Source organism: Rhinoderma darwinii, chromosome 1 (assembly GCF_050947455.1).
Source record: "Rhinoderma darwinii isolate aRhiDar2 chromosome 1, aRhiDar2.hap1, whole genome shotgun sequence".
NCBI classification, from domain to species: Eukaryota; Metazoa; Chordata; class Amphibia; order Anura; family Rhinodermatidae; genus Rhinoderma; species Rhinoderma darwinii.
This window is the reverse complement of record NC_134687.1, coordinates 61724805-61737183: the sequence shown is the minus strand read 5'-3', so window position 1 is coordinate 61737183 and position 12379 is coordinate 61724805. Positions and strand designations below refer to the sequence as shown.

General features: G+C 39.1%; 1 protein-coding gene across 1 annotated transcript in view; it reads right to left on the bottom strand.

Moving 5' to 3' along the window:
- The window catches only part of LOC142760597 (uncharacterized), a 50832-nt gene extending 44911 nt beyond the window's left edge, over positions 1-5921 (bottom strand). The window contains exons 1-2 of the mRNA XM_075864080.1: positions 5847-5921; positions 4385-5047 (exon numbers count right to left, since the gene is read on the bottom strand). Coding sequence (XP_075720195.1) covers positions 4385-5047; positions 5847-5921 — 738 coding nt within the window. The remainder of the gene's footprint in view (positions 1-4384; positions 5048-5846) is intronic.
- Between the last annotated feature and the right edge of the window lie 6458 nt (positions 5922-12379).

Genomic DNA, 12379 nt, shown 5'->3' with positions numbered 1-12379 from the left:
ATATCGTATTGGTAAGACAGTCTAGGAGATAGACTGGTCTGAGATATCTGTCGGCAAACGTGGCCTGTTTGCCTGGAGGTGGGAGATTTACCGGAAATCACCCTACTGCTCTCCGACCATGGGGTCAGGAGGAAGTTGGACAAAGATGCTTTGGGGCACTGGTCCCGGCCAACATTAGAATGAGCAAAAGGAGCTGGGGCTTTAATTGTAAAGTATGTGAAGGCAAAATAACACACTGTAAAAAAATTGTTGAAGAGGCTGGCAAGCTGTAAGAAGGATGTCTGCATGTGAAAAGGACAAAGCAGGTGATTACAGGTGGTTACAAGTAAGATGATGTGAGAAAGAACAATTTAAATACAGGTGTAAATTTTCATTGGAAGAGTGAAGAAAACGGAGCAGCCGGCTATATTGCAGTGACTAATGTGGGTCAGAACGGGGGGAGTGTAATGTGAACGGGTGTGATGTGACATCTGTGTGATGTGTGTAATGTGACATGTGTGATGTGATGAGATATCTGTGTGATGTGTGATGTGTGTAATGTAACATGTCTGAAGTTTGAAACTAATGGCCACAATAAAAGCAGAACTAAATAGTAAAGGGAGGAAACCTCCAGCTCACCAGCTTGTTGCGTCTCCTGACTCCTCACTCGGATCTCCGCTACGGCTGGCGGCAATTGCAATAGAGAAAAAGTAGAATGATCCAGCGCTGAGTCCAGTCAGTAATTTAAAAAGGAATCGATGTTCCCATCTTTATTGGGGTGAATGTATAAAATAATGTAGAGACGCAATCCCAAAGAATAGTGAGTAGGCAGTAGTGCCCTAGCCTACGCGTTTCGAGCAGCTCCTGTGCTCTTAATCATGGCAGAGAAATGTGAGGACATTGTCCGTCCTGTCTGCTTAATAAGCGTAACTAATGATTACGTAAAAAGACAGGTGAGAAGTTAACCCTGGTCTGTAATTACCACCTCAGGTGTAACACAGCATGTATAGAAACTGCGTGTATAAGTATGATTCAAGAGGTGTATATCATATAAAGACCGAATAGCGACTATATCTGAGCAGTCTAATCAAATTGTACTTGAGTGTGCAGTATCGTATGTTTTTATTGATCCAATTAATAGGCAAGACAGTTATGTCCTCACAGTTCCCACAAAGTATATCACAGTTGTTATAAATTCAATATACAAAAAAGCCAGCACAAATTAACCATTTGGTTAAACATATGTTACATCTCCAAACAATTGTGCAAACTTTCCACATATGCATAGTGTGAATAACGGGATGAAACGAAAAAGTGAATTAAAACAAAACGGGAGAATAGTTCTCGATATATTAAAAATGTGTGAATTGATTATCACATATATGACCTAAGTAGCGTTGAATGCGCTAGATAAATGTAGGAGTTGCTAATTTATTTATAATAAAAAAAAAAAAAAAAAATAAAATTTTTTTTTAAATTCATTTCAAAAAAATTTGGAGAATCTTGTTCAGTTAAGTGTATATTTAATTAGAAATGGTTAAAAAACCTACATGGGAGTAAGATCTGAATGGGGACATAATGTATACATGCGTTATATCTTAAATACAGCCTACATTGAACTAGTGTCTGAATAGAGGTGTAATGTACATATGCGTTTTATCTTGAAAGAAGAGCCTTTATTAAACTCAAATCTAAATAGGAATATAATGTACACCTGTGTTTCATCATAAATGTAAACAGAAAATATACCCGATAGTGGCAATATTAACTTATTTAATAGTCAAATAGATAATAGCTCCTACCAAAACCCTATTGATTATTTGAGTTTACTGCCATGATTGCATAGTTCCAGGTGGTATATCTAAAATAAATGCAAATCATAATGATATAATATAACCGACATTTGAAAGAAATAGCTATATATATCTGTTTCGGGAATTAGTTGTAACTATCGGTGGTGCTGTCCAAGGGATATAGTACTGAAAATGTTGCAACTACAGTGTATTTCAGTAAAGAGAAAAACTCCTCATAGAGATTGAAAGTTAGTACAGCCGATGTCGCTGTCCAAATGATATGGTGCTGAATACAATGCGGCTGCAATTTTTGTTTCCAAAAAAGAAATATGATACTATATAGCTCTGATGAAATTGAAAATAGAATTATGAATAGTACTAAACAAGATAATCCGACATAACATATTTGATAACTGAGTTTTTTGTTAAGATCTCATTAATACGTACATTTTCAATTATTATGCATAATCCGCAATTGTTGTACATAAACTCAAAAGTGAACAGTATAATACTGTCTACCGATAAATCAGATATATTTGTAACTAATTGGGCTCTCATATTTGTATTTGTTTATTACTATCCGTTAGTTGATGGAATTAATTTATAGGTACATATATATATAGATCAGATATATTAGTAATTAATAGAGCTTGCATATTGTGTTCATTTGTAACTATCCATAGTAGATGGAATTAATTTAGAGGTACAGATATATATAATATGTTCTAGTAACCTATATAGGATTATGAAAAAAAAATTTTTTGGACAACGTTATATGTCCACTATTGATATTGAAAACAATGATAGATCTGGATAGATCATATCCTCATAGAAAACACCATATAGTTGAAAAAATGTGTTGATACCTATATATCCTAGGGGAACTAAGAATTGTAGCCGCTTGTATATAATGTATTATTTCAATAATGAAACATCAGTTCCCTCTTGATATTCAGACCTCGTGGAAATCGTGTATCCAAGTTATATATCCAAAATGCCTCCCTTGTTAACAGGCGTTGTTTGATATTACCACCTCTTATGGTCCCCCTAACTTTTTCTATTGCGTAACAGCTAAATGAGTTAATGCAACGATTATGTTGTGAGATGAAATGTCTGGAAATATTTGAGATGTTCAAAAGGTTGGGGTTCCTGATGTAACTTAGGTGTTCCAGAACTCGTAATTTAAATTTTCTTGTAGTACACCCCACATATTTTAATTTACAACTAGTACATTCGATGACATAAACTACATTATCGCTGTTACAATTGATGTATGATTTGATAGGAAAGTAAATATTGTATGAGGAATTTGAGAACTCTTTAGTTATTTTAGAAAAATTGCAAACTTTGCACGGGTGTGTTCCGCATTTAAAATACCCCTTGTGGTTTAACCATGTAGGCTTGGGGAAGCTAGTTGGCAATAACGACGGGGCTAACATGTTCCCAAGGGTAGGAGGTCTCCGTGATACAACACGGCAGCCCCTCTTTAGTACCTCTTCCAATTTGACATCATCATATAGCACCGGAATATATTTGAGTACCATATTCCTGATAAGGTCAAATTGGTTACTGTATTGGAGTACTAAGGTTGGTATGTTGGTATGCATCGTACTGGAACGTATATTGTCTGTATTATGTTCTATGGACAGAAGACGGTCTCTGTCCTTATTTTTGACAATAGTTTTGGCCCTTTCTAATGTCCAATTTCTGTACCCCCTTGCTGAGAGTCTACGACAGATTCTGGATTCCTCTTTAATATATGCTGATTGTGTGCTACAGTTTCTCTTGGCTCTGGTCAGTTCTCCTACAGGTATTGCTGAAATGGTGTGTCTAGGATGGCAACTGGTGGCGTGTAGCAGCGTATTCCCTGATATAGGTTTATGATAAATCTCAGTACACACTTTGAAACCTATCTTTGAGACAAACTTGATGTCTAGAAAGTTGATGGTTGTATCGTTGGTGACATGTGTGAACCTGAGATTTGAGTCATTATCATTCATGAAGGCCATGAAATCCGGTATGGCAGACACATCGCCCTCCCAAATGATTAGGAGGTCGTCGATGTATCTGCCATACCAGTGGACATGGCCCGCAAATGGGTTAGATGGAGAAAATAAAGTGTGTTCCTCCCACCAGGACATAACCAGATTGGCCAAGGAAGGAGAAAACTTGGCCCCCATAGATACCCCCCTCCTTTGGAGATAGAAGGTGCCTGCAAAGTTGAAATAATTGTGTGCCAACAAGAAACTAGTTATCTTAACTATGAAATTTTGCAAGACAGGGTCATATCCACTATACTTATGAAGATGGTGAATGAGAGCTTTAATAGCGATTGGATGTGGAATACTCGTGTAAAGAGAGACCACATCACAACTCAGCCATGTGTGGTCTATGTTCCAAATTTTGTTGTGAAAGATGGAAAGTACGTCTTTCGTGTCCCTCAAGTGTCCGGGCACCCTTAGAACCAATGGCTGTAAGTGGCAATCAAGCCACTCTGAGATTCTCTCAGTTAGAGACCCTATCCCCGATATTATGGGCCGCATTGGGGGCGGAATAATGCCCTTGTGTGTTTTGGGCAATGCGTGCATTATGGGTATCACTGGGAATTCTACATTAAGATAGTCATACTGTTTCTTATTAATTAGACCATGGTATATGCCCTCATCCAATAGATCCCTCAATAAAGTGGAAAAATCATTAGTGGGATTATAAGACAACTTTGCATACGTATCAACGTCATCCAATAACAAAAGAATCTGTTCCATGTACATAGCCCTGTCCATGATGGTAATGGATCCTCCCTTGTCCGCCATGCGAATTACAATGTTCTCATTTTCTTTCAGGGATTTGATTGCCTGTTTCTCTGCAATCGATAAATTATGCAGAGTTTCATCAAATCCTGTTTGATTCTTAATCTTATGCAATTCTCTCTCCATGATTAATTGAAAAGTGTCCATGGAATCCGTTCGGGACTGAATTGGATAAAACCTAGGATTTTTCGTGATGAATTCGGGTATCTGACTGTTGTTTAATTTCTGTGTTGTCCCATCTGCAAGATCTTCAAGACATGTTAATGCCAACTGTTCCTGAAACATGAGCAATCTATACGGGTTGCTATAAGCAACGGGCTCGACTGTTTGTTCATCCATATTTGCCTCTGTTGTTAGAAAATGTCTCTTGACCGTAAGATTTCGGATAAATTTATTAATGTCGAGCAGAGTGGAGAAGACATCAAAGTTTAAATTGGGCACAAAGTTAAGTCCTCGTGATAGCACCTTGAGTTGGATAGTGGAGAGCGGTGCAGATGATAGATTGATCACGTCTAAATTCACCTGCGATCCCTCAGTCGTCTGGGTTGAATGTAATCCATTCGATCGGTGCTTCCTGCCCCCCCTCTTCCCCCGTTTTTTGGAGGATCTCGTTTGTTACCATGATGTGATTTATGTATACGGCCTCCTTGTGCTATTTCTTGATCCGAGTCCCCTTCTGCTCCATCCGTTGTTTCTGGTTCAGTCGAACTGAAACTGACTCTATGAATACTTGAATTGAGTTGGTATGATTTATTCCGTTTCTTTAGGATGGATTTGGTTCCGCGTTTATAGGCATTTCCTCCATTCCAAGAATAAATTTCGTTATTCCTATCATATATGTGATAATCAATTCACACATTTTTAATATATCGAGAACTATTCTCCCGTTTTGTTTTAATTCACTTTTTCGTTTCATCCCGTTATTCACACTATGCATATGTGGAAAGTTTGCACAATTGTTTGGAGATGTAACATATGTTTAACCAAATGGTTAATTTGTGCTGGCTTTTTTGTATATTGAATTTATAACAACTGTGATATACTTTGTGGGAACTGTGAGGACATAACTGTCTTGCCTATTAATTGGATCAATAAAAACATACGATACTGCACACTCAAGTACAATTTGATTAGACTGCTCAGATATAGTCGCTATTCGGTCTTTATATGATATACACCTCTTGAATCATACTTATACACGCAGTTTCTATACATGCTGTGTTACACCTGAGGTGGTAATTACAGACCAGGGTTAACTTCTCACCTGTCTTTTTACGTAATCATTAGTTACGCTTATTAAGCAGACAGGACGGACAATGTCCTCACATTTCTCTGCCATGATTAAGAGCACAGGAGCTGCTCGAAACGCGTAGGCTAGGGCACTACTGCCTACTCACTATTCTTTGGGATTGCGTCTCTACATTATTTTATACATTCACCCCAATAAAGATGGGAACATCGATTCCTTTTTAAATTACTGACTGGACTCAGCGCTGGATCATTCTACTTTTTCTCTAAAAGCAGAACTATATTGTATGTTTCCTATTTTTAACAGCAGTAATGTCTAAAAATTTTAGTGTTTTGTGTATGGGGTCAAAATCAGTTCCACTTTTTTTTCATTTTTTATGGAATGTGTCTTATCTTCGCGCACGCGCAGTCGTCTGTAACTACACCAAGCGAGAAAAATATTACAGCCGGCTGGATCTGTTTGTAGAAAGATAAAAGCTATACTGCATATTAATGTGTTATAATGTGATAAGATTTAATGTTGGAATGTTTTGATGTTGATAAAATACAGATATTGTGAGACACGGGGTCTTGAAAATGTATGTGCCCCCACTGTTCCCTATTTTTATGTATAGTTTATTGGTTTGCAGTAATTAATATTACCAGATATATTCTTTTCTGTGTTATTAAATAACTAAATACATTTGTCTTGTTTTTTTTGTTTTCACACATGAGGCGCGTGCTATGGTGCTGCCTAAATGTTATTTTTGAAAATGTGAGATGTTTTACAGGTAAATAGTTCCAGGTCATTTTAAAGATAAAATGTATTTTTGTCAGGAGAAAGTCCTTTTTGTTCCAGGCTGTTGTGTATTAGAGGGGGTTAAACTAGTGCCCCTCAGATAGAGTGTTTAATTTTATTATGTTGATATGTAGTTTTGAACCCTGCTACATTACTTTCGCAGAGTCCAAATAGGAGGGAATGGTGAAGGGACTGATCAGGTAGTTTTGTTTTGTGTTTTATTTTGTTTTGAATTAATGAATTTGGTTCTAGGAGGTCTACAAAATGTGTATGAGACCCCAATGAGTAATCCAGATTAAATGTGTATGAGAGTAACCTACATTTTGAGGTTTTTCTGTGTACATGGTTCCAGATCCTTCCAGAACGGTGAATATGGCACTGGGTAAGCTGTGCTGTAGTCTCCACCCAATATGAGGTATTGTGTAAGAGACCATCCCCCTCCAGCAAATTTACACAGGAGATCGAGGTGACGTCACCCACACATGAATCTTTACAGATCTAGATGGGGAGAAGGCAAAATTGTTTGAATATTGTTTATTTTGTGCCAGATTTCAGTAACATATTTTGTTTGTTTTTGTATTAATCAGGTATTTACAGGACCTGGTGGGTGGGATTTACAAGTGTTCTGGATCATCAGATGAATGTGGAACAATAAAACTCCACCCTTTTGAAATGTTCTATCTATATGTGACATGGGTTTCCAATGTAAATTTGTAATGTAGACATACTTCATCATATACAGTATGTGTAGAACAGGATACGAGACTCAAGGTAAATTACCCAGAAACCACTCTCACCTTCTTGTTCATCTCAAGGAGCGGAGCTGGAGGTGCTAGCTGAGGCTTGTAACCTGGCAGAAGTTAAGACGGCCGACATTTACACTGACTCTAGGTACGCTTTTGGCATCGCCCACAATTATGGGCCCATTGGTAGTAGGAACATTATTGGATCATCGGGTAAGCCAATTGAGAGAGCAAGAGAAGACAGAACTGACAACAAGGGAATGTGCAACCAGGTATCAGTAAATTGACTTGTCCCTGGATACAATAATGCCACCACTAGGTTTGTAGCAGCCGGCATGATGTGCGTACGGCGTGACATAGGTAAAACAGCAAAGGTACCTGTGGAAAGTGCAGCCCGGCCAGATTACCCGTCCCAGCGACTGCAGAACATACAACTACCCGAGGTAGAAGTGTATGACAATGTGCTCGTGTGTGTAGACCTGTTCTCAGGGGGGCCTGAAGCCCGGCCTGTATTTTCCCCACTGCAGACGTTGTGTGTAAGTGACAGGGGAACAATGTTATCCCAAGTATTGACCTGATGTTTGTACAATGATAAGATGTCAGCAGTTCTCCAGATGTTATTACAAAGTTAGTCTGTTTAATAACTGTATTCAAGAAGTGTTGTGGGAATATTAAATACTGAAGTTAAGTTTTATGTAAAGTTCTGGATGAGCCTCAGCATTGGACTATTAGAGGTGTCAGATAAAGGTACAGAAGTGGAATATTCCCATTTGAAAACATTTTTAGTTATTTGTTTTTTGTTGTTATTATTGTGAAAGGAAAATTCTGTGCAGTATATATATATATATATATATATATATATATATATATATATATATATATAAAGAAGAAAAATGAGTTTGCATGTATCACTTCTAGTTATTGCTCAATGTGAACGTTTGATGTAAAGATGTTATTTGTTAATGTTTTTCTTCAAATAATTATTTGACTAAGATCAATTAATGTTTATACAATGAAAAAGCTTGTTCTCCACAGGAAGAGTCCAACTCTGAATGGAGGCGTGAGAACCAGATTCTGACAGAATGTGGACGGATAAGGGAAGGTGAACCGGTAACACCCAAGGCACTCTTGATAGCACTTGTATTGATGGTGTATGACCTCACATATGCCCCAAGACTGCAAGGATCGATTTTGTAAGATCCAATTGGTATGTCCCAGGCTTTACAGCTGTTGCTGCTAAATTCTGTTAGAGCTGTTTGATTTGCCTACAGAACAGTCCTGGCAGACCGGTGCCAACCTTATCATACCCGCCTCCCACTAAGAGAACCGACCTTGAGAGGCCTTCCCATGCAATACAAATTAGAAAAATTGGTTTGCGACATTTGTCAGATAAACATGTGGAATCTGTGTATATTTTGGTGAGCTGGAGATGTTCCAGGCAATCAGCTCAGATCAAGGTACAAATCCTGCTGGAAAGCGTGACACCAAGTGCAAATGAAATGTACCCAATAATTACACATCTTCTAGGTGCCATGTCCATTGGAACAGAGAAGTTTTTCTTATATAAAAGGTGTTTGTTTGATTTAGTTTAAGGGCCTGATATTGTTATTGTATGTACTTAGAACAACTTTTATAGTACGTAGATGTTATCACCAGATTAGTATTTATTTTAACAATTGACAAGGGTTGGGGGTCCCCAGCAAGTGCCAGTAAACATGATCTAAAAGACTTTTAATACGATGAACTCCATCACTGAGATGCCGCAGGCGCAGCCGGAGCCAGTACAACGCGTTTGTCATGAACTGACGGCAGCGTCACAATTCCAAGCAGCCGCCCAGACAAGTAACTTACCGGAGGAAGAAGACAGCTGAGCGGAGCGTTTGTGGTTGTCACAATAACACTCCACTAATCCGCCTACATGGGATCTCACACCAGGCTCACAGCATGAGGTGCTGTGTACAGCCTGGTGACGTAAACTAAAAGAGACGGGGTCTGAAAGATGAGAAGGACCAAACCAAGTCCTGATGACATCAGCAAAGTTCAAAGTAAAGACCAAAGACCTGAGTGAATCCGTCAGCAGTATCAAGTGTTTTAATCAGAAGACAGGAGAAGAAGAGGACGATGATGTACAGCACTTGTCAATACACTGGTGGGACCCCATACCCAAACCGGACATTGGTGATAGTATCATATTAGTTGTGGCCCTATTGATATATTGCTTGAGTTTCATAATCATAGTATATAATTTCTGTAATTTAATATGAGAAAAAGGGGAGTTTGTGAAGGATGATTTATTTGCTTATATTCTCTGTATGAAATTACATTGTGAATTATCAAGCAGGATGCCGAATTACTAAGATATGTATTATGTGAAAGTGATTATAATAATGTTTAAATTATTTAGTTTCGTGTAGCAGCCATCTTGTCTGGAGTTCCCATCTTGGTTCTTTTGTAGTGAATAGAAAAGTCATTGTTCCTTTAATACAAGTAATGTTGATTTCGTATGTTTTATCTTTGACCTTGTTTCCCATGCGAAGTTGGTAGAGAATGGACAGGGAGCAAGAAGGGAGGGTGGCAAGTATGCGTGAGGGAAGGTCTCCCCCATCTCCACGGGAATATTCTGTCCAAAAGAGATAAGGCCACCTGCAAACCTAATGTGTGAAGAATTATAATGATGTATCTGGGATGTATTTTATTGTATGCTTTTTACTGAATAACAAATATTGTCACATTGTCTCTGATTGGTTAACCTCAATCCTACACCCCTTCTGAATTTCAGTTTAACAGTTTGAGTTTGGTAATAAATCCTTCAGAGGAGTATTTTGAACATTTCAGCGTGTCTGTGTGTTTTCTTCTCCTCTCTCGATATATATCGGTGAAATATCCTAATTAGGATACTGACTAATGGGGTCTGGCCTTGAGAGTCTGTTTGGACTCGTATAAATTTCAGTCTAATATATTTTGAGCGATGGATATATGTTCTAAATAAAGCTTCATCATTTAAATATGAAGAGTTCTAAAAGTTTCTAATGTACTTTGCATTTAAATTCTTTGTCATTATAGAGATCTCTGCTTGCAGTCAGTGAATAAAAGCATTTACATTTAGAGTTTATAAACCACTCTGATCCTGTCCAACTGACACAGGTGCATGGCTTGTATCAGAACTTTTATATAAAGAGATGTGCATCTGTGTCAGTTAGACATAAGAAGGACAGAGAGTTTTTACTTAGCTGGTTCCAATATAGTTTAGAAATAAACAACTGTACCTAAATCATATAAAACACTAGCTTTTATACCTGGCGTTGCTCGGGATGTTGACTTACGGTATAAATAGAATAAAAGCTCACTATTTAAATACCTCTCAGTATGAATTTAATTGCTAGAGAGTGTAAATAATGTTATTGGAAGCATAAAATAAATGAAATGAAGCAATATATTCATTACAGACTTATATAGTGTTGATTTAGGACTGCATGATTCTATTCCAACGCTTTCTAATTTTTAATTTGTACAATTAAAACCCCCCATATAAAGACAGTCACAGTGACCCCCATATAGACAGTCACAGTGACCCCCAATATAAAGACAGCCACAGTGACCCCCATATAGACAGTCACAGTGACCCCCATATAGACAGTCACAGTGACCCCCCATATAAGGACAGTCACAGTGACCACCCTTATAAAGACAGTCACAGTGACCCCCATATAGACAGTCACAGTGACCCCCCATATAAAGACAGCCACAGTGACCCCCATATAGACAGTCACAGTGACCCCCATATAGACAGTCACAGTGACCCCCCATATAAGGACAGTCACAGTGACCACCCATATAGACAGTCACAGTGACCCCCCATATAAAGACAGTCACAGTGACCCCAATGTAGAGACAGTCACAGTGACCCCCCATACAAAGACAGTCAAAGTGCCCCCCCAGATAAAGACAGTCACAGTGACCCCCATATAGACAGTCACAGTGACCCCCCATATAAAGACAGCCACAGTGACCCCCATATAGACAGTCACAGTGACCCCCATATAAGGACAGTCACAGTGACCCCCCATATAAGGACAGTCACAGTGACCACCCATATAGACAGACACAGTGACCCCCCATATAAAGACAGTCACAGTGACCCCCCATATAGACAGTCACAGTGACCCCCCATATAAAGAGTCACAGTGACCCCCATGTAGAGACAGTCACAGTGACCCCCCCCATACAAAGACAGTCAAAGTGCCCCCCCCCAGATAAAGACAGTCACAGTGACCCCCATATAGACAGTCACAGTGACCCCCCCCACATAGACACTCACAGTGACCCCCATATAGACAGTCACAGTGACCCCCCCATATAGAAAGTCACAGTGACCCCCCCATATAGACAGTCACAGTGACCCCCCATATAAAGTCAGTCACAGAGACCCCCCATATAAAAGACTGTCACAGAGACCCCCCATATAAAGACAGTCACAGTGACCCCCCCATATAGACAGTCACAGTGGCCCCCCAATATAGACAGTCACAGTGACCCCCCCATATAGACAGTCACAGTGACCCCCCCCCCCATAAAGACAGTCTCAGTTCTCACCCATATAACACAGAAACATCGCACATAAAATGCAGAGAGAGGTCACCACATCCCTGTCACAGTAGATTCCTATCAGTTATTAATACTGGTCAGTAATGTCTCTCACTGTACAACCTGTAGTGCGTTTTCTCTCAGCAGGGAAGAGAGGCCTGTGCTATGGCTGCAGCTCCTGACAGGATTCTGTGTGGTAATGAGAGGAAGTCTGCACATGTGCCGCTGACTGGAAACACCTGTCATGTCTGCCACAGCCTCAATCCTGTCAGAGAACCGGCCTCCTCCTGTACAGAAACCTTAGCAGACATGAGGCAGTTACCCACAGCATCCAATCAGATCACGGCTTTCATCTTTCCAATGCAAGTTGATAATTAAAAGCGGAGCTCTGATTGGTTGCTATGGGTAACTGATCCTCTGTCCAATCAAAAATAGATATTCCCT